The sequence below is a fragment of the Schistocerca serialis genome, chromosome 5 (assembly GCF_023864345.2).
Source record: "Schistocerca serialis cubense isolate TAMUIC-IGC-003099 chromosome 5, iqSchSeri2.2, whole genome shotgun sequence".
Classification (NCBI taxonomy): domain Eukaryota; kingdom Metazoa; phylum Arthropoda; class Insecta; order Orthoptera; family Acrididae; genus Schistocerca; species Schistocerca serialis.
In genome coordinates this window covers 182,023,424-182,047,381 of record NC_064642.1, presented here as the reverse complement: position 1 = coordinate 182,047,381, position 23,958 = coordinate 182,023,424, and the positions used below count along the sequence as shown (strand labels likewise).

At 38.4% G+C, this 23,958-nt stretch overlaps 1 protein-coding gene across 3 annotated transcripts in view; it reads left to right on the top strand.

The window, feature by feature from the left end:
- LOC126482310 (cAMP-specific 3',5'-cyclic phosphodiesterase 4A-like) overlaps positions 1 to 23,958 on the top strand; it is a 321,740-nt gene that overhangs the window by 283,560 nt on the left and 14,222 nt on the right. For all 3 annotated transcript variants that reach the window (XM_050106346.1, XM_050106344.1, XM_050106347.1), the window contains one exon: positions 22,605 to 22,775. In XM_050106346.1, the coding sequence (XP_049962303.1) occupies positions 22,605 to 22,775 (171 nt within the window). The remainder of the gene's footprint in view (positions 1 to 22,604; positions 22,776 to 23,958) is intronic.

Here is a 23,958-nt window from a genome sequence, read left to right as displayed (position 1 = left end):
TTCATGTGGTAGCCCACAGTTATCATGAAGTCTCTTTTTATTAACATTGACTTTTGTTTTAGTTAATTTGTCCACAATCTTTTTTAACTCCTCTTATTTATTTTATGTATTTATTTATTTAGCATCCGTGTCATTGTACAAACTTACATTCAGTCTGCCTCAGTTAATGAATGACACATACTGACTGATGATTCAATATTTTCTTGTACTTATTGTTAAATTAAATTGCTAAAGCTCCAAGGTTGAAAGGGTAGAATCTGACATTGCAGTTACATCTGAATCCTTATTCTGCTGCAATACATTTAATGTTACTGTAGCCTCTGGGATTTGTTTGTGTACCTCAGTAAATTTCTGTTCAGTAAAATCTTTCTCTTTTAAGTCGTTATTCATGTTTCTGTATGTTCATTAACTTATTCCTCACAAAGTTACATTTTTTAATAATCTCAGAATCTAACTCCCCTGTGAAACTTGAAACTGCATATTAACCTTATTATTCACTTTTAATTTTTGTTGTTGTGATTCTACTGTATGCTCATCTAGTTTTTGGTTAGTTACCTGTAATTCCTCCTTTAGGTCATAATCTAGAGTATTTAACTGTTATACTACGTACTGCCATTTAATTTAGTATTAAATTCAGTTTTAACTCATTTAGTGAGATTTTGTACATGAATTGGTATAAGGGGCATTCAAAAATAAATGAGCTGGAGGTTGTATAATGGAAACCATTGAAGGGATGGCCATTGCCTGTGGAGGAAGATATGGCCCCAAACTCCATGCTTGAGGATCAATGGTGCACACTCGTGTAAGAGCAGAGTGAGCATGTGGAAACACTGCACTCAGTAGTGCTGAAAACGGAGAAATGGAAGCTTCAAAAGAAGTCCAGGAGTTAGTGCATTCACCTACAGCAAGGAGTGTAGGGAATGAAAATTTGTCAAAGAATGGCTCAAGTTTACAGAGAATACTGCACATCTGTTGGAATTCTGATGCTCAATCCAACCTCTGGGGCAATGGCTGCCACTGTAACTCATTGTTCTTCATGGGGGGGAGGGGGGGGCAGGGGCAGGCATTCACCTGCTAGACAATGGTATCAGTAGTGCAGTGTGGCATTCCAGATCGTGGATCATCAGCCAACGACATCCGTCCTCTGAACTGCTTGTGCCCCTCCTTGATCCTTGCAGTGCTCGCATAGTGCTCTCCATACAGTTGTGCCATTCTTTGATGAATTTATGTTCCTCATACTCCTTCCACTCTAAGGAAATGTAGTGCATCATTTTGCTTTTATTTTTAAGCATCCATTTCTCTGTTTTCAGCACTACTGAGTGTAGTGGATGGTCTGTACAAACGTGCTGATTCTGTCATCATGTGAGTGGCCACCGATCTCCTTCTAGTGGTATTTAGGGCATCAGCATTCTTATGCCTGCCTATGTAGGCAATGACATTAGGATCTTTTCAGTGGTTTTCTTTTTACAGGCTTTGGCTCATTTCTTTTTGAATGCCCCTTAAAAGCTCAAACTGTTCTTAACTATTAAACTAATAAATGGTTTCAACTATATGTACCATTGTTTGTTGGCCAGGTAAACTTAGGGTTAAACATCACTCCGCTGGGGTGATACATTACACCACAAGTCTCATAACAAAAAACATAATAAGAAAACATAATAAGGAAAACAACATTCACAGTACATCTGTAGAATGAATAACTCTCATTTGCTTTACACTGCTGTGTCCTTTACATAGTCATTGACGAATTGTAGGTGTTTGCTGCGGCTCTTGTCTCATTATCTTGACTACTCTCTTCAGCATAATAAATCTCTCTCTGTGTGAGATGCCCCAAAAAGGAAGACAATATGTAAATATTGAGCATGTAAGAGCAAATTGAGCATATTGTAATATTTGGTGTCTTAGACACTCATGACATTAAATGCATAACATAGACTACTTAGTGTAGTTAAACGAAGAGATTTGAATACAGCATATTGGTGTCCTCAGCGGTCACTACTGCTAGACACTTCTGAATGTTTTGGGACAGATTATTGACCAAGAAAAGAAACAGAAGAGGAGCAAGAGTGGAACCCTGAGGAACATCTTGTCTAATACTTACTCCTATGAATGTTTACTTCCAGCATTTATTGAGTTAATTGCAGCCCTTTGTACTCTTGAGAGATGTGATCTATAGGAATTGTTGCATTATCCCTTCACTCAATACTCTAAACAATTTTGCCATAAGTAATTAAGTAGTAAGTAGTTTAAAAGCCTTTTGAAGATCAAGGAATACTCCTGTTGTATACTTCCTGTCTCTGAGTGCAGTATAAACTTTACTTGGGAATGAGTGTAGAGTCCCATTTATTGACCTCCCACTTCAAAAGCCAAACTGCTGAGGACTCAATAAACAGTTGCATTCCAAGAACATAAAAACACTGTTATATACTGCTTTCTCAAAAGCTTGGACATACTTGATAGGCTCAAAATATAGGTCTCAAGGTATCAGCAAGACTCCTTTTACCTTTTTTAAAGAGATGAACCACTTCTGCTGCCTTGATAATTACAGGGAATTGTCCAAACAGCAAGGAACAGTTTATTATATCTGACAGCAGGTAAGACACATGATAGTAGATTTTCTTGAGAAGATGATGGGATATATGATCAAAACCACAGTGTGAATTTAGCTTCTGCTTTATAATACTGGAGAGTACACCTGGTGTGACTGGATCAAGAGAGAATGGTTTGGGGAATAGCTTGCTGTATGAACAGAAATAGGGCACAGGCACACTAATTTGAGAAGAAAGTTTGTTACCAATTTTTGTGAAGTGGTTACTAAGTATTTCAAATATTTCTTTAGGGTCAGAGATAACACTATTCTAATTCTTAATGTATGTCATTGAGTGACCTTTGCTTTTCTTACAGTGTCTCCTTTATAACTACCCACATGGCTTGGGCTTCATTCCTTGAGTTGATTATAAATCACTGATTGTACAGTTTCTTGGCATCACAAATAACCTCATTGATAATTTTTAACAGTCTGAAATAGTCACGTAATAACTTATTGTCCATATTCTGCTGTATTCAAGAAACAATTTTTCTCTCATTGGTGTTGAGCAGCTGTAAGTCTGATCAGAACTACTGCACTAGGACAGAAGTGTAGAGTACCCATTTGTTCCCATACCTTACGGTCAACATCACAGTTACTATAAAAATCCCTCCAATCAGCTGTATGATGCAAATGTCTAAAATTATTTGATACAAATTTTTTTTACTTGCTGACACTAATTTGTACACAGGCAGGTATGTTTCTGTTTGCTTACATGTTTGGAACAGCCATATTAATTACTAAACAGTTATAATTAGATATACCATGTTTAATGTGTGCAATAATGATATGTTAGTATTAATAAAAAGGCTATAAATGCCAAAGGACCCTCGGGACTATTTTAAGATGTCTGAGTTAAGGTCACCGCATCACAGATTATTAGGTCCTTGAATTGAATCCATTCTGAAGTGAATATTGTTATTCCATAATCAGGTGATTGATAGAAGTGTAGAACTGAAAGGTTCATGAGCCTAATCTCTGCTGCTGCACATTCAGAGAGTTTTTTGTAGTTCGGTCTTTCAGTTTTAAGTATGGGATTATACTGCACAGTGTGTCTTGTAAATATTTAGACAGCCACCTCCCTTTCTGTCAGATCTGCAGAAATGATTAACAAAGTGGTAGTGTGGAAGGGAAAAATAAGCAACTTCATCACTTTTAAGCCAATGCTCAGTTACATAAATTAAATCTACTGTTTATGAGTGGTTTTCTAAGAATATTTGTAGGTCTAAACTTTTATTCCTTATACTCTGTAGATGTTGGAAGAAAAAACTAAAATGGGTGCATTGCTTTTAGTCAGTGTTTCTCCTGCCTGCAATCACTTTCATGTGGGGAGTGGGTGGCCTGCAAATTTTTAATCTTTGGAAGAGGGATTGGCTTGTGCTCAATTTGGGTACTTGTTGAGGCAGGATGCCAAAAACACTTAAGGCTTGTGGGTTTTTCCACTTCTAGTGCATCTTCTGATACCTTCTACTGACCGTGGAACATCTACTGGTGTTGACAGAACTGCCTCTGTTTGTGGAGTTGCTGCCTCTATTGCTGGTGATGTTTTAGGTGTTGGTTCTGGTACTGCTTCTGTTTCTGATGCTCAAAATATGTTGTGAAACCATTGATTGTATGGTGTATTATGTGGTTCTGTGTGCTATGAGGTAAAGGGTAGATTGGTAGATAAGATTTGCTGTTGGTTATTGCTGGGTATGGATACAAAATGTTATACAAGAGGTTTGGCTGGAGTGAGACAGTCAGTGAAAATTCAACACCGATGAAAAATCTTGGTACCATTGTTTCAGTGTGGGTGACTGCTGATACAGTGTGGAGAATACGGTGTGTGGCCTCAAAGAACATTGTTCCCAAGCAATTTGGATTAAATAACTTGCCTTTTCTTATGATCTTTTAAACTTTATCAGATGGGTCATAGTGGGCTGTCACATGTTATTTTTATGAAGTGCCTGTTGAAGTTTCTTGATAGAAAAGAATTTCTTCTACAGCTGCACGTTTTTCCACCCTATTTTCCTAGTGACATTTTGCTGTTGTCACCTGCAGCCTGTTGATTGGTAGTGAGCATTGCTACAGAGGGAAAGGGTGGCCAGGTCAGTATTCTGAGTACCAAGAAATGAAGAATAGAAATAAAGGAGTGGGAGGACAGTTGGGAAGTAATCACTGTTCCAGTGGTCAATCTTTGTTCCTCAGAAATATAGAGATAAGAGCTTGGCCACACAGTGCAAGATCTACATTTGAGGTGTACCATGAGCTATGAAGAAGTAGGTTGGATTTACTCTGTTGATAAGGCAGAAATCTAGATCAGTGATCAATTTCTAAATGTCTTGTCCACTGTCATGAGACTGTGCAGCCTCACACAGTGCTACAAATACTGAAATAAAGGAAAGATTTGTTTTATCTTGGAGGGTGAAGTTACTGTTTAATGGAAGGTGATGTAGCAGTACAGTTATTTTTCTGACCATGAATTGCAGACTGCAACAATTTCCATAACAACAGATAAGTTGTGATAAATACTAACAATTCCTGTATGTGTCATTCTGCAGACCCTTGCAAATGCTCTGTTGGTGTTCACATTGTTTTTGGAGCATGGAATGGAGCTTCCAAAAAAAGGATGATGATCTTATGCTGTGAGGATGAGAGAAAATAAAATTAATTTGTAGTTTTCCCAAGTGAATTTTCTTTTTGTTACTGATAAGAATTCATTGCAGAAGTATTTGTTGGTGAGAGATCGTACTGATCTTAGTGGTGCAGTATTTTTAAGACCCTTATTCCAATTCTGCTTAAGAAGAGAGCTTTTGTTGGTAAAAAAAGGGGGCTTTATGATTTATTCATTAATGTTTTGTCTTTGGCATGTGCCATAGCCAAGCTCTGTTCTCAGCAGATCTGATAATCATAACTCTGACAATATGAAAGTTATGTTGTAGGGTGATTTGTATCATTAGACATTTTGCCTTCTTCAGAGAGGTAGCCCCAGGCACAGATACAAAGATGTATTATTTCTTTAATGATTTAAATAAATATTGTTTATGACTGGTGAATTTAAGCTAAATGTGATATTTTTATTTTTATTTCACCTGGAGGCTGACTGGTTCTGTACAGGAATCTCAGCAAGATTTTTTTTTTTTAATTTATCTTCTTTGAAAACTGTAGTATTTTCATGGATTCTCTTCTGCAGGTGTAATGGTTGAATACTGGGTTTGCAGAAGTCAATGTTATCAGCATAATTTTTGTGAGAGACCATTTTCTTAGTGGATGCAGCAAACAATTTTGAGCAGACAAATAGTTCCATGGCTTTGGTTTTTTGGCTATTGCATGTGAGATTTGTTTAGTTTGTGGCCACCCCCCTTTTTCTATTTTATATAAACAGGGCATATTTTGCTCCTATCTGAAATAAGGAAGACAGTAACTCTACAGAGTAGAAGTTCGTATGAGGTGGATAGCATCTCCAGTAAGGCACTGAAACGTTGTGGCCCTATGATGTGTAAGGTTCTTAGTCAGTTACATAATGACTATGTAATACAAAGAGGGACATGACATCTGCATGGGGAGAAATTGTGGTGGGAGACCTGTAGGGTCCACTACTATTCTTGCTTCATATTAATGATCAACCATTTCATTTACATCAGATGGCAGAATTAGTCCTATTTACAGATGACACAAACATTGTTGTGAAGTCAAAGGCACATCAAGGATAATGACTGGTGTTGCACAAATGGACTAGTGTTAAACTTTCAAAAAAACACAGCTCATCAATTTACGCGCAGTGAAAAAAATATCCCACCTATTATTAACTTAGTGTAACAGCAAGAAATAATAAACAAGGTAGAAAATTTCCAAGTTCTTAGCTGTGCTTACTGATGAAAATCTGAACTGGAAAAACTGTCTAGTAAATCAGGAAGAAAAATTTCAGGTTTGGCTAATTCTGCCAAAACAGCAAATGTAGACTTTTGGACGGTAGAAACCAGTATGTTAACTTGCTTTTATTCACTGATGTCTTACGGGATAATATACTGAGGTAACTTCTTAATTATGCAAAAAGTATTTCTCGCAGAACAGAAAGTAATCACTGTTATGTGTAGGATTCAAACACATACATCTTGTAGGTGAGTTTGTAAGAAACTGGGAATACCAAATGCAGCTGCATAATACATTTATCCACTTGTGAAATTTTTTATCATAAATCTGTCAGAGCTTGAGAATAACAGATATTCGCAAGTAGAACACTAGAAGGAAAAGTAATCTTCATTACCCTTAAATGAATCTAACTTCTGCAAAGAAAGGTATCAATTATGCAGCTGTAAAAATACTCTGACAATGTTTTCATAGAAATGAAATGTCTGGCAGAGAGGAGAAATATATTCAGATTTTGATTAAACATCTTTCATTTTAACAATTCATTCTATACCACACTCTGCAAACTACTTTGAACTGCTTGGCAGAAGGTACTTCCTACTGTACCAATTATTAGAGCTTTTTCTCGTTCCATTCACATATGATGGGAAAAATGATTGCGTAAAGGCCTCTGTACACACTGTAATTAGTCTAATCCGTATGGGATTGATACGTAGGGGGTCATACTATATTTGTAGATTCAGCATTTGGGAATCGCCACCACCAGATAGAGTACACAGTGCACAGTGTTGTTTATTCGGTGGAAAGAAAACAGACTTGTTTGTTCTTTGTTATATCTATGTTTCTTCGTTTAAAAAAAAAATCTTTTCTCCTTGTATGGAACTGATTCAGCCTTTTGTGAACAAAGTTATAGCTTTCCTGAAACAATATTTGTCAAAATTAATAACATGGATACTGAGGAGCACTGTACAGTGGTGACCCTGCAAACAAGCAGAAACAAGCATGTGAAAATACAAAGTTGATAGATATTGTTGGGTCCGAGGAAGATTCAGACATGTACACAAGAACAGTTAGTGGGCACTCAAGGTGAGCTACAAAGACCAATCGGGGAGTTGCAATTAGCATAGTAGAGCAAAATAGTCCAGTGATGAATCCACAGATGGCACTTAGTGGCAGAGATGTAACTACAAGCACGCCGCAGATGAAAGTATGAACACCACAGTTCCTGCCAGAAAAAACTGGAATGTTGGTACACAATGCTTGAACTGGAATTCGAGCAAAATGAAATAACTGATGAACATATGAGGTTTGCAGTGGCTGTAAATGCATAGGCACCAAAGCTGCTACTATAGCTGCAAACATAATACTTCAGCCTAGAATGGAATGGCAGTAAACATTTTTAAAGAAGTTAATGATCGACAGAATGTGTAAACCACTTGAACGATCCATACAACAGATGTTGAAGAATGAACAGATGGGTGACAGGACTACTTCCGCATTTTGGTGACACCTACGGGGCACCGTTGGAGAGAGAGAGACTTACCAGACATGATCCACCAGCACATTTGGCTGGCACAGATGCCTGGTGCAGTCAATGCACACCTAGTGAAAAGAAAGATAACAACAGGACTAACAGAAACAGCCATCAGGAGATGATGTGTTGGTACCATCAGTAGTTCAGCAATAAGGAATGAGATGTACAAGTAGGCACAGCAGGCTGCAAGAACCAACAGAAGCACCTTCGGCAGGGAGGCGAGTATGACGAGGGACCCAGGATTGCGAGTAATTTGTCAATGTTGTCCACTGCTTCACGGGAGTTAAATACTTGATGTCTTGTCATTCAGCAATTATCAGACTACCACCACAACCTTACAGGTGCAGCTCACCAATAATGACGTTGGCACCTACGAAATGGAGGTGGATTTAGGATTTAAACAATTGCCATTGGAACTTTTGCTAGCAGAGGTGTCAGAGACTATATTAGATGCCAACTTCCTGTGTAATGTGGGAATTGAATAAATGTCATTGCTAAACAGATTAAAAGATACGATGAAGTTGTCATAGGTACACTTTGATGAGATATATGTTGCACCACAGGCTGCATATACAAAGAGATGGCAGAGGGCAAAAACGGCAACAAAGGGCACTACAGTCAGTGGTGTCACATAACGCAATGGACCACATTAGAACCACATCCGGTCAGCCAGTATCACAATTACCAAGAAGGTTAGCCCCAGACTGCTTTATGGCAGCAAAGGCTGAATTCGAGGATTTGTTAAAAGCAGATGTGCTACATAGTTCTGAAAGCCCATGGGCATATCCATTACACTTAGTAAAAAAGAAGGATGGTGCTTGGAGACCTTGTGGTCACCATTGGGAGTTAAATGCCCGCACAGTGCCAGATGCTTACCCGATACCCAAACTTAAGGATTTTACTAACTTCCCTGCAGGATTGACAGTCTTTAGTGTGACTGACTGTAAGAAGGCATGCCATCCAGTGCTAGCTGCAGAGGCAGATATACCAGAGACGCAGTCACAACACATTTTGAATTGTTCGAGTATGTCTGAATGCCTTTCAGCCTATCAACAAGGAGAAATGCACCTTCCGACAGCAGCAGGTGACATTTTTGCATCACAGTGTCAGAAGATGGAATAACCCCATTATGGACAAAATAGCCATTATTGAAGAAAGACGTTGACCATCCAATTACCAAGAACTTAGAAGATTTATGGGGGCAGTAAATTTCTACCATTGACACCTGTCAAATGCAACTGAGGTTCAGGCACCACTGACAGGGGCACTGGCAGGAAAAAACAAACTAGCAAGCGGCCCCTGAAGTGGTACTTCTGTGTGCAAAAGGCATTTTACCAAGTGAAAGAAGATCTGAAGAAAGCGGTTCTCTTGACACACTCAGTACTGCATGCATCATTGGCTATAGTGGCCGATGCAAGTCAGCAGCTCTCCATCAATTTGCAGTAAACCACTGGCAGCCTCGGGTTTCTTTCATGCAAACTCACAGCAGTTCAGGTCAAATGGAGTGCATATGACAGAGAACTTCTGGCAATGTGCGGAACTGTACAGTATTTTCATTCCTACATTGAAGTCAGACCATTCACTATTTATTCACCACAAACCTATTACATTCACATTCAGCAAATGTAATGATGACTGCTCTCCACAACAAGCTCAATGACTAGAATTCATTGGCCAGTTCATGACAGATTTGCATCATATTTAGGGTGCGGAAAATTTCATACCAAGTTTCTGATCAATGATCAGTACCATCTCACAGACAACTGATTATGAACATTTGGCAGCTGCACGGACCATGGATCCCCCAGCTACAAGAGTGCCAGCAGGACATCACTATTGGACTGAAATTTTAGCAAGTGAGGCAGGCAGGGATGAAGGTTAGCATTTGGTGTGACAGCAAGACAGACCTTGACCTTTTGTTCCTGAAAAGCTGTGATGAGCAACCTTCAGTACAATATACAGCTGGCACACCCCAATGTGAACAGTACTATAAAATTGCTGATGGACCATTTTGTGTGGCCAAGCATTAAGAAAGATTGCCGTAGATGGGCAGAAATGCGCATTGCATGCGAAAAATGCGAGGCCGGATGGCTTATGCACAAACCAATAGGAGAGTTTCCACCATTCCAACATCTACAGAGCAGTTCACACACATTCACCTAGACATCATAGGACCACTGTCATCCTCAGAAGGGTACTGTTATTTGTTTACTGCTGTAGACCCATTCATGCAGTGGGTGGAAGCAGTGCCATATGCTGACATATCGGTGAAGACATTGGCATACGTGTTTTTGGCAACTTGGATTGCTCATTTCGGTTGCCCCCTTTGTGTGATCTCAGACCAGGGCCACCGATATGAATTGACCTTATTTTTAGAGCTGGCAAAGTCATGTGAATTCCAGCATCACCTCATGACAGCCTACATTTTTGAAAGTAATAGCATGGTTGAGCGTTGGCATAGGACCTTGAAAGCTGCATTGGTGTGCAATGCCGAGAGCTGGACTTCAGCCATACCAGTGGTGGTGTTGGGGTTACAGACCACTTGCAAACCAGATTTAGGCACCTACACAGTAGAGTTGGTTTACGGGGAAGCAGCATTTTTTTCTGCGCCATTGGAAGCAATGGTGAGAGACATGCCCTTTATTCTACAGCAAGTGCGAGAAGACATTTCCAAACAAAGTCTGGCACCTGGTTCTCACCATGGAGAGGGCACCCAGTTTGTACACAATGACCTGGGGCACTGTTCCCATCTGTGGTTACAGACAGATGCAATACGACCACCCTTGCAACTGCCTTACTCTGTGCGATAAAAGGGATTGGTAACAGACAGCCACATGAAGAAGATAGAGTTCCATGGAAAGCAGCAAACTGTCTCCATAGACTGAGTGAAACCTGTACACATGCTGGTTCCCGAGGGAGAGGCAGGACAGCAACAACAGATAGAGATGGCCCCTGTACCGCTGGTATGCAAGAAGAAGAGACAACGTGGGTAGAGAGGCCACTACCCTCAATGAATCCAGCAGCCTTGGAGGAGGAGCCACAGATGTGTCTGAGATATTATAAAGCTGGCAAACACTTAGGATACAAGTATCCCTATGTCCTCGGAGCTCCAATCTATGGTGGGGCGCTGTGTGGAAATCGAAATCACCAGATTGAGCACACAGTGCACATTGATGTTTATTCCATGAAAGAAAACAGACGGTTGTTTATTCTTTGTTATATTTGTTTCTTTGCTTAAAAAAACTTTGCTCCTTGTATGGAATTGATCCAGTCTTTCGTGATTAAAGTTATAGCTTTCCTGAAAAGGGATTTGTTGAAATTAATTACATGGACACTGATGAGCACTATAATAACTTAGAGTTGCTTTTAGAAACATTCTAAGTAGGCTTCCACGGGACAGTTTGAGTCTATGTTCAGGAATCTGCCAGATTGGTTCTTTCAGCAATAAACCTGTGACTATTTGTGCTGCCATTCTTTGTATTTATTCAATTTCCCCCATTAATACTATTTTGTATGGGTCTCATACACTGGAAAAATATTCTAGGATGGGTTGCACGAGTGTTCCATATGCAATCTCTTTTGTAGACTGCATTTGAGCTTCAATCCGCTATCTTCTTTGTCTATGACTGAACTTATGACATCATTCCATTCATATCCCTACACTTTGTTAAACACAGGAATTTGCATGAATTGATGGATTCCATTTATAAATCTTTGCTAATGCAGTCGTAGCATACTACATTAACATGTTTTATGTAGTACAAAATTGTAAAGTTCTGAAAATTTAAAGAATGATGGCATCTTGGCGCAACTGTGAAATCTTAACAAGATTTGACCAGATTTTTGTGCAGCTTTCTTAAGACAGGACTTCATTGTAGATAACTGCATCATCTGCAAAAAGTCTGAGGTCATTTTTAATATTGTGTGTGAGGACATTAATATAAAACATGATCAGTAAGGTTCCCAATGTGGTTGTCTTGATCACCTCTACATCTGTCAGTTATTCACCACCCAAGACAACATGCAGTATCATCCCTACCAAGAAATACTCCATCCAGTCACTCGCTTGATACCCATATGAATGTACTTTCAGCAATAAGTAAGTGTTTAACACTAAGTCAGGTTCCTTTCAGAAGATGAGAAACACTGCATCTACCTGACTGCCATGATCCGTGGCTTTCAGGATGTCATGTAGAAAAGTGTGAGTTTGGTTTCACATGGTCAAAGTGTTTGACATACATGTGTGTTGGCGTGAGGAGCTCATTCTGTTTAAGATACCTCATTACATTTGAGCTCAGAATATATTCTAAGATTTTACAACAGATAGTGTCCGAGATACTGGTCTGCAGTTTTGTGCACCACTTCATCTAGTCTGTGCTTTCTTCCAACAAGTGGACACAGTTTTTTGTTTGAGACATCTCTGGTATATTATGATTAAAAAAAGGGATAACTAACTGCAAATTTGGTGTAGAATGTAATAGAGCCTTGTTAAATTTTAATGATCGCAGCTGTTTTTCAATGTCGCTGACACAAATATCCATTTCAACTCTCTTTGCAGTGGTGTGAGAATTGGTGTGAGAATTAAGTTGAAGCAATACTTCTGGGTTTTCCTTTGTATAGGAATATTTGTTAACTGAGTTAAACATCTCTGCTTTTGCTTTGCTATTCTCAGTTTCTGTTCCTGTATTGTCCGTAAGTGTTTGGACACTAACAGCCTGTACATACAACCAGAATTTCTTCATGTTTTGTGACCCTTTGATTATATTGTACTATGGTAGTTGCCGAAGACTTCACACACTGCCCTCTTGACAGCTAAATGTGTTTCATTCAGCATCTATCTCCAGCCATTCCTTTTTTTCTCCGTTTCTTTTGACTGTGTACCATGGAGGGTCCCTTACATCATGATCTGTTCAAGTAGGTATGTATGTATCAAATGCATGGCCAAATATTCTTTTGAACTTCAGTCCAATTTCCTCTACATGCTTCTTTCCCAAACTAAAAGTTTCAGGTTCCTCATCAAGATATGACACTACTGCCTCTTTATCTAGTTGACTAAACTTATAAATCTTTCTAATGGTTTTAGTTGCCCTTTGTACTTTCATAACCATTGTTGTTACTGTTGCTTCATGGACACTGATTCCAGTTTGTGTGTGGACATTCTCAAAGAGGTCAGTTCTGTTTGTTGCCATTAGACCCAATACATTTCCATCATGAGTGGCATTCTGAACCACCTGTTCTAAGTAATTTTCAGAGAAGGAAATCAGTAATGTTGCACAGTATGTCTTGTCATGGCCACCACTAACAGAACTATAGTTATCCCAAATTCTTGTTGGATGATAAAGTCTGCTCAGTGATATAGTATGATTGGTGAACTTATGTACTAGCAAAGTGAGGTTCTCTCTGAAGTTTTCTGTTATATCAGGGGTTGAATCTGGTGGTAGTAGGGAGATCCTGTTGTAATATTATGGCCACCTGTGATACTGGGTCTTGACCAATCAGTCTTGCATGCGCAGATTGAGCTTCTGTCTTGGTGGATCTGTTTCTTGTCTACTGTGACAAATACACCACCTCCTTTACCCATTAGACCATCCTTTTGAGATATTTTAAATTTTTACCCAAAAATCTCACTACTGCCAGTTTTAACAAGCCTTCTGTATGTGGTATTATGTGAGCTTCACTGCTTCTTTGGAGCACTTCTAACTCTGGCACTTTGTTATGAATGCTTAGGCAGATAATCATGAGGATTTTAGCTCACATCTGTGGAGGGCATTTCTTGGGATCTTACAGTGGCACTTCTGAGTCTGCTACAGATATCATCATGTGGCCTGGATGGAAAGTTGCCTGCTGTAAAATATAGTTGTGTGAACATCCCCCCCCTCTCCCTGTCAGTCAGATACCTGTGTAGCAAGCACATCTCATATTAGCATCTGTTTGAACTTGAAAATATTTTAGTAACTACATTCATATAAAATAACATTAACTGACTTAGTCTGTTTGGACAAAAGTCTTCAGAATAAACATATGCCATGTTGAAATGATTCCTGTGTCAAAACTGGTTTAACATCCAAGTCATGTTTCCATGTGAACATAACTTATTTTATCACGACTGCTACATTCAAGGAATCTTGCTTTTGATTTGAACCCCACAGTCTCATGTTTGAGAGTTTTTTATTTGAATAATTTAGTAATTAATTGTTAAAGCTTTCTTGGGAAGGCCTTTCATGAAACACAACCTCCACCAGAAGAGCACTGGAAAGGGATGATTGGCAAACCTCAAAGGTGGCAGTGCATTAGGTCGATTTGGGTTCACTCGACCTCAAATTTCTGTGATAAAGTGCAGAAGGGATTAGACACTCTTTGGATAAAGCCAGATAGGAGGTATCCTTCCCTGAGGAAGTTAGATCAATAAAAGAGCAATGTGGATCACATGGTTCACTAACGTTATATAATCAAAATATGAAGAGAATTTGAGGCAAAGAAGATAAATTGATAACAGAACTGTATCTCACAAGAAGACCTTGCAACTAGATCTCTTTGACTTTCTTCGTATTTAAAAGATTTAAGGGTCCGTGCCCAGATATCAGTTTCCTGATGCTGTATGATGCACTTCTCAAAAAACATAATCTAAGGATTTTTAGCTCTATTAATTTCATAAATTTTTTAAGATATTTACAGACCTCTAAACAGTTGTGTGATGGTGTCCTAATTTTGTAATCATAAATTTGCCAGGTCATTCATCACTAGACTTTATTTGGATTCTTTATGTATTGTTAAACTGAAATGTGAATTGACAAATATTCAATCATTATTTTTAATATAATAAAATCTTTTATTTTGAATTGCTTGTCTCATGAGAACGTAAAGTGTCTTATTTTAAATGCCACAATTCTCTCTCTCTCTCTCTCTCTCTCTCTCTCTCTCTCTCTCTCACACACACACACACACACACACACGCACACGCACACCATCATCCTTTCAATTAACTAAAAACTAAAATCCTGTGCACGCAGATACAGAGTGATATGTTTGGGGTTTTAAAGATTTCTGAGTGCTGTTAAATAAAAAAAATTCAGAGTTGATGATTTTTGTTGTTAGATATGCATCAGATCCCAAAAAGGAAACTGAACAGAGTCAGCCTGTAAGGTTTGTTGTTAGAGCATTATTTATATACCCCTTAGGAGGGGTATGTCTTATCTGATTACTGTGCAAGGAGTTCATTGCAGATGCAAGAAGTGGCATTTATGCTAAATGTAGTGTTAAACTCGAAGGAGATGAATACATTAAACAGATTCAGAAGGAAGTAAGTTGCAGTAGGTACTGGGAGATGAAAAAGCTTGCACAGGATAGAGTAGCATGGAGAGCTGCATCAAACCAGTCTCTGGACTGAAGACCACAACAACAACAACAACAACAACAACAACAACATATCAAAACATTGTATGGACCAAATAATTGAATCTTGTGCAGGAATTATCAAATTTTCAAAGGAGAAACTTTCAATCACAGTGGTTTATAGGTCCCTTAGTTCAGGTTAAAGAGTTTCTCTCCCCAGATTTGATGCTGTATTAGGCTCATTCATTAACCCACTGGCTTATACAGCCAGCTCACAGCCAGCTGCAAGTTAATTCTGTTATTACATTGCTGGTCGCGGCCAGGCCAAGCAGCTGTATCTTCTTCTTGTTGTTTCTTCTTTTTTGTCAGTAGATAGCATGACATGTTACATACCATTGGAAAACTGAGAAATTGATCTAGTTAGTGATGTATAACACACTCGATTTCTTTCAGTATTTTGTGAGATATAAGAGTCTTTTCTGAGTTTCTCACCAGCTGTGTAGTAGAAAGCATGCTGTACCTAAAAAAATTTCCCTCAGATGAGGAAACAAAAATATTGATTAAAAGTGACAGTGATATCAATATTTCTGATAGTTCTGATATTGAAGATAGTGAGGTGAATGATACTAATGACAACCACGAGGAAAATGAAACAGGTAGTGACAGTGATGTTGCAGCAAAGGTGTGAGTGTTGATAAAAAAAAAACAGAAGGTAGAAAAATGGTACTGGTAAATAAATCAGGATAAACGTTCCAAAATTTCATTTTCTGGTCCAAGTGGCATCAGTCATGAGATTCATAGACAACTGCCTCAACAACTAACCCCCTTACAGTACAGAAAAATGGTTCATTTGTCTTTCTGGGAGGATGTAGCAGTAGAACCAAATAAATATGCGACATATTGTTAGTCCTACTTCAAAATCAAACAGTCCTTGGTGTCCTAATGCATCTGATGAAATCCAAGCATATTTTGCTGGATGTATTCTGGCACAGCTGAAGGAGCCAACACTTCAGTCATACTGGCCCATGAAAAATCTATTCATACTCATTTCTTTCCTGATGTCATGTCATGTAAAAGATTCTTACATATTTCTTCATTTTGTAAATAATGAAAATCCTGAGCCTGAAAACTGTCTAAGCAAGTTGCAACCTGTTACTGATCATCTTACACAAAATTTCTGAAGTGTTTATTATCCTGAAGAAGATACTGCAGCTGATGAAATCCTCGTTAAATACAGATGTACCTCAAAAAATGGCACATTTTAAAGTTCTTGCAAAATTGTGATGCAGATAGAGGCTATTGTTCAGGATTTGTTACTTTGTTACTTATACAGGGCATGGGGAGAGGGGGGGGGGGGGGGGGAGAAACACGAAAATTCAGATTATTGAAACTTTGAAACCATTGTTGGGGACCTCATGCAACTGTATTTGGAAACAGTCCTATAGTAAATGTTGATAACTGGTACACTTTCTGATAATTGTTTCTACGGCTAACTGAAAGTGGCAAAAATGCTGTAAGGACAGTTATATCCAAAAGGCAAAATATGCGAGATCAGTTCCAAAAATCTAAACTAACAAAAGGACAGACATGTGTATTATTTTCTCTTGAGCTCATGGCTCTGAAGTGGATGGATAAAAAAGAAGTAAATATTCTAACCACTACCCGCACAGATGTCAGTATGACAGCAGCAGAAAAAAATGCTAGGAAAACCAAAACCCCACTCCAGAAACCCCAGCAATTATACAGGACAGCAATTTAATGAATGCAGTTGACAGAGAGGACCATAGTTGTCATCTTTTCCTTTCATGAGAATATTTTGCCAAAGAATATAGGAAATTTTTCTTTAACGTGATGCACATTGGGATTTTCAATTCCTATGTCCTAATGAACAAAATGACTGGAAAAACATCTTGATTCAATCAGTTTAGGATTCAGCTGGCTGCACTACTGTGCACTTGGATGACTCCAATCTGGAATTTCCCTCATTATGCTGCAAGGTCCCCCCCTGCCCCCCCTTCACACACACACACACACACACACACACACACACACACACACACACACACACACACAGAAATCATCCTCCAGAAATAGTGTAGTGTATAAAGAAAGGAGGAAGAAAAGTGACACATGGTATGAGTGTGAGAAATGTCAATTGGTGTTCCACATGCCTGAATGTTTTCAGGAATAGCACACATACAAAAACTTCTAAAACAATATTATCTTCACTCCCCATCACTTCAATAAATAGTAAGGTAAGATTTGTAAAGAATTCCTATCAAAAACATTGCATACTTTTGAGAAAAGTGTGTAAGACAAAACATGTTAATTTTTGTAAATTTAAATGGTAAATGTAGGGTTGATTATGGGGAAAAATTTTAGTAACTCAGTGGGTTAAGAAAAACCTAAAGTTAATTTTGTGTGACGATTTCAATGTAAACTTTCAAACTGTTTCTTCAAAGATATATATAGCAATATATACAGGGTAATTACAAATGATTGAAGCGATTTCACAGCTCTACAATAACTTTATTATTTGAGATATTTTTACAATGCTTTGCACACACATACAAAAACTCAAAAAGTTTTTTTAGGCATTCACAAATGTTCGATATGTGCCCCTTTAGTGATTCGGCAGACATCAAGCTGATAATCAAGTTCCTTCCACACTCGGTGCAGCATGTCCCCATCAATGAGTTCGAAAGCGTCGTTGATGCGAGCTCGCAGTTCTGGCACGTTTCTTGGTAGAGGAGGTTTAAACACTGAATCTTTCACATAACCCCACAGAAAGAAATCGCATGGAGTTAAGTCGGGAGAGTGTGGAGGCCATGACATGAATTGCTGACCATGATCTCCACCACGACCGATCCATCGGTTTTCCAATCTCCTGTTTATGAAATGCCGAAAATCATGATGGAAGTGCGGTGGAGCACCATCCTGTTGAAAGATGAAGTTGGCGCTGTCGGTCTCCAGTTGTTGCATGTGCCAATTTTCCAGCATGTCCAGATACATGTGTCCTGTAACGTTTTTTTTGCAGAAGAAAAAGGAGCCGTGAACTTTAAACCGTGAGATTGCACAAAACACGTTAACTTTTGGTGAACTGCGAATTTGCTGCACGTATGCGTGAGGATTCTCTACCGCCCAGATTCACACATTGTGTCTGTTCACTTCACCATTAAGAAAAAATGTTGCTTCATCACTGAAAACAAGTTTCGCACTGAACGCATCCTCTTCCATGAGTTGTTGCAGCCGCGCTGAAAATTCAAAGCGTTTGACTTTGTCATCGGGTGTCAGGGCTTGTAGCAATTGTAAACGGTAAGGCTTCTGCTTTAGCCTTTTCCGTAAGATTTTCCAAACTGTCGGCTGTGGTACGTTTAGCTCCCTGCTTGCTTTATTCGTCGACTTCCGCGGGCTACGCGTGAAACTTGCCCGCACGCGTTCAACCGTTTCTCTGCTCACTGCAGGCCGACCCATTGATTTCCCCTTACAGAGGCATCCAGAAGCTTTAAAGAGCGCATACCATCGCCAAATGGAGTTACCAGTTGGTGGATCTTTGTTGAACTTCATCCTGAAGTGTCGTTGCACTGTTATGACTGACTGATGTGAGTGCATTTCAAGAACGACATACGCTTTCTTGGCTCCTGTCGCCATTTTGTCTCACTGCACTCTCGAGCGCTCTGGCGGCAGAAACCTGAAGTGCGGCTTCAGCCGAACAAAACTTTATGAGTTTTTCTACATATCTGTAGTGTGTCGTGACCATATGTCAATGAATGGAGCTAAAGTGAATTTATGAAATCGCTTCAATCATTTGTAATAGCCCTGTATATATAGCACTCAACACGTCATGTGAATAAAGAGCTACTTGTGTTTCATAAGAACGATGTTTTGTAAACCCATGTTGACTATGTGTCAATAGACAGTTTTCGTTGAGGTAATTCATAATGTCCAAACACAATATATGTTTTAAAATCCTGGTGCATAATGACGTTAACAATATGGGCCTGTAATTCAGCTTGCAGCAAAAGCCTTCTTCTGCCTTGATGCGGGTAAAGTTTTGGGTGGAAGCTAAACTTGTAACAGTCTTTTCATTGTGCCTGTCTGTGACTGAGTATGTCATTTTTACCCTGATGAGTAGCAATCTGTCTTTTTCTTCCTTTTATTGTTGATATTCCAACCTGGAGTTCCCCTTGTTTGAAGAATATTTCCAGGCAGACAAAACCAGTGCTTAACAACAGAGAATAGGAAACTTCCAGAACAAAATTAAAACTGTATGGTCAACTGAACAAGAGAGGTCAAGGCAGATGTGGATGCATGACATACTACACTTTTTCTTTTGTAAGAATGAAACTGCTAGTGGTTCAGCAGAGTTGTACAAAATCTACAACAGTTGGCAAGTAAAATTAAAATTTTGTTCATCCAGGTAAATATACATAACTCTTCAAAGACCATTATATCACATGTAGTTACAGGGAATTAGCAAAAATGAAGTGGAACCAGTTATTAAATCACTAAAGAGCTAATACTCCCAAGCATATGATGAAATATCAAGTAGATCAGTGCACTGAATATTTGATCTATATCAATCACTGGTGCACAATGTGTCTTTCAGGTGTGGTTAGTTTGCTGACATTGAAATACTAGTTAGTGATATGACATTATAAAAAGAGAGAATGTAGACAGTTACCAGCTAGTTAAAAAAAAGAGGAAGCAATGTGTAAGACAGCACTGGCACATCCCAGTAAACATAATTTGCTATCAGATTAGCGGTTTGGTTGCAAGAAAAGGAACATTCCAATAAATAAATAAATTTGTTCTTTTGTGCGTAGGCACTAGTAGAGATAAACAATAGATTGAGTACAGTCAGTATTTTCTTTGATTTAACAAAGCATTAGATTGTGTGGACCATGCAATACTTTTGCAACATTATGGGATTAGGGAAAATGCTCAACAGTGGCTCATTTCATATCTGCCAACTAAGGAGCTGAAGGTTGTCCCCAGTGTCAACAAAAAGGGAAGAGGCTCGTGTCTGACTGTGGTCATGTAACATGGAACATGGGGGAGGGCTGCCACAGGCTCTCTCTCTCTCTCTCTCTCTCTCTCTCTCTCTCTCTCTCTCTCTCTCTCTCTCTCTCTCTCTCTCTGTCTCTGCAGATGACAAAAGTGTTATTCTGGAAGGTGTAATGAAAATGACGTAGCTAATACGCTATGCCATAACATCAGCATAGAGCTTTCAGACTACAGATTAACACTTCACTAGTACAAAACACAGCACATACTGTTTCTGAGATGGAGTGCTTAGAAAAGAGAAATTTTATTGCCCCAAGATCTTTGTGCAGAAACTAAATGCTGCAATCTTCATTATAAAAGTAATTTGCACTGTCACTGACATCTGAACATGAAATATTGTTTGCTCTGCTAACTTTCCCTCTATTACCTCCTGTGGTATCGTGTTGTGAGGCAACTCTGTGGACTCACCAAGAATATTTCTTAGCCAAGAAGATGTTGATAAGGTAAATCTGCAGTACCAGTTCTAGACTTTGAACACAACTAAAAGGATTAGTAATAAGCCCCAAGGCTTAAAATCTAAGGTGAATGGTTTCCTTATTGCACATTCCTTGTATTCTGTACAAGAATGGTCACATAAACTGCTAGTATTTCTCTGTAATGTGTTACATTTCTTTTTGTGATTTCTTAATTCATTCGTGTCTTTTCTTTATGAATTTTCTCATCAGCATTCTGTACACTATGAATTTATTAATTCCACAACTAAGTGGCTTTGGTTCATATAATGTCATGGTACCTGATTAAAAAAATGAACTCATGGCCCCCTTTCCCCTCTCACTCTGCCAGTTATGCAGTCTTTCTTCCTCTTTTCTTTTCTTCTGATGTCCATGTGTCATTCCATGAACCACTTTGTACAGCTTGGTTTACATGATACATACATAAAGTTTTCAATTTTGATATTCTTTCATCCATGTGTGTTATAAAAATGTGTCTGTGTGTGTGTGTTTGTGTGTGTGGTGTGTTTGTGTATGTGGTGTGTGCATGCGTGCATGTGTGTTTTTCCACTTGTTCTCTTAAACCATTGGATTGATTTCAACCAAACTTGGTACACATACCCCTTACTGACAGGCAACAATTGCTGTAGGGACAAGAACTATGTACCTATCATAGTTCAAGAGGTATGATGTCATAAACAATGAGATGCCTAAGAAACTGACGCATCATGCATGATGTTTAAATGTGCTGCTATTTGTATTCACAGTAAATTTCACAGGCTGTATCCACATATGCCGCTAAATGCACCTACATAAGTATATCATGGTACCACCCATAGTTTAGGAGATGTGACATCATACACACTGAGGTGTGTAAAAGTCTGTCGCATCAGGAATGATGTTTAAATTTATTACTTCTTTGATACCCACTCTATTCACAACATACTTAGCTGGCTGCATCCATAAATGCTTCTGAATGTACCTACACAAGTTTATCATTGTACAACATACAGATCAACAGATACGATGTCATAGATACTGATATACATAAAAAAAATGTCGCATCATACATGCAGTTTTAATACATGTATTCTTCACTACTAAGACACTCGTACAGTGGAGTCAGCCTAATCTGTGACAAATGTTTTTTATTCCAGTCTTTGATCACAATATCAATTTCTTTGACAATCAAAGACTGGAATAAAAAGCATTTGACAGTATTGGATCACTGTTCATATTCACGATTATGTTGCAGCTGGTAATCCATGACATCTGGCAGCACCTTTGACAGCTTTCAGCTGTGAAGTGCAAATGGCTGTAGGCAAAAACGATAGCTGTCTATAGTGCTAATGAAGAGATGTTGTCATAGAGATGTTTACAAAAGTGCAAATGTGAATCAGCTGCACGCAGCATATAGAAACTGTCTTGGATCATGTTTTTTAATCTGTATACTGTGCTTACTCATTATTACATTACGCATACATCTTTATATGACTGTATGGGCAATTTCACAAATATTTGGAAATGAAATTTTTCAATACTTCACTGCAAACACAGTTCAATTTTTGTTTTCGTTTCTAATAGAAACTTGTAAAACAAATACCCAGGCAATACTGGATTTGTCAGCTAGTGTTATATAAAACACAGTTCAGTTTTTGTTTTTGTTTCTAATAGAAACTTACAAAATGAATACCCAGGCAATGCCAAATTTGTCAGCTATTGTTATATAAAGTATACTGGAAGTGTCAATCACACATTACTTTACAATGCACATATACTAATGCATATCTTCAATTATTTACAGAAAATATACTGAGATCCAATGGAACAGATGTACCAGATACAGCAGGAACAGGACGGTGGCGCACAAGGAAGAAAATGCTGCGACGGCGAAGTTCAGGCGGGCCAGAGATGTTTGGTACATCTGCACCAAACACAGGACAACGGAGAGGATCACTTCCAGGGGTGCTGTCAGGTGAGATAAACAGCTATCATTTATGGACTTTTTGAACAGAAATACGAAGTTGTATAATTATTTTAGTTCATAATTTCTTCTCTGTGTTTCTTTTACTTCCCCTTACTCTGCAGTTTTGCAGTCTGTTCTGTGGATGTTACTAAATCTTATTGTGTTTTTTCCTCACAAATCATGAAGATAAGTTGTAAAGGTGAAAGCTAAGTTGTTGAGAGGAGGAGGAAAAGGTCACTTGAAAATGTTGAGAAAAACAATGTTCTTTGTAGACATTAACTATTTACATTTATAACTGTGCTTACAAAATTACTCTGCAAATAGTTGTAGGGTACTTAGTGAGGGTACACCATATCATATAAAGAATATAAGAAAAAGGCTCTTTATGTGTGTGTCTTTGTATGTAACTAAAACCCTCTTATATCTACAACAGCCAATTGCAAACACTACCAGCACATGTCCAAATCACTAAAACCTCTTCATTTACATTCTAATGTTAATTCCAAAGAATTAAGAAGAACTCAAAAATAGCTCACACAAATATTGTATCACTACTGCAATGTACTGTTCTTGTATTACTTTTGTTGGAATTTTCAAACAGCTATTGTTTATAGTTATTTGTAAGCAGCCATAATATATGGTTTGTGTGGTATGTGATGTAGAGAGAAAGAAAACCAGCACATAAGAAATTAGTGTTACAGTTCATGATATGGTAATGGATAATGGAAGATTCCAAAATAAATGTGTATGAGGTGGTACTGAAAACATATCAAGTGGAAGGGGGTAGTGACAAATGAACATCAGAAAGCCCTATTTGTATTGTGTGCCACTGAACTTTCACGCAGACTGCTAACATGGACTTATTAACACAAACTTCAGTTCCAGAAAAAAATAAAAGTCATGTATACAAGGCTTAAGAAAGCTCACCAATGACAAAAAAGATTTTTTGGTGGATAGAATGTAATGAATACTGATTTAAAGTGTTCCTAGGTTGTAATCCTGTTAGATTATCCTGGAAAGGAAGAGCAATAACTGGCCCCTACCAGAATTCACTATTAAATCATTTGAAAATAAGAAACCATGAAGATTATCTAGCACACTAGGAAGGACTCTTTATGAGAACAATGCTTCAGACAACAAAGTTGCAGTCATCTGTTCCCTGCCTGAAAACTTGGTTTGTTGGTAAAAAATG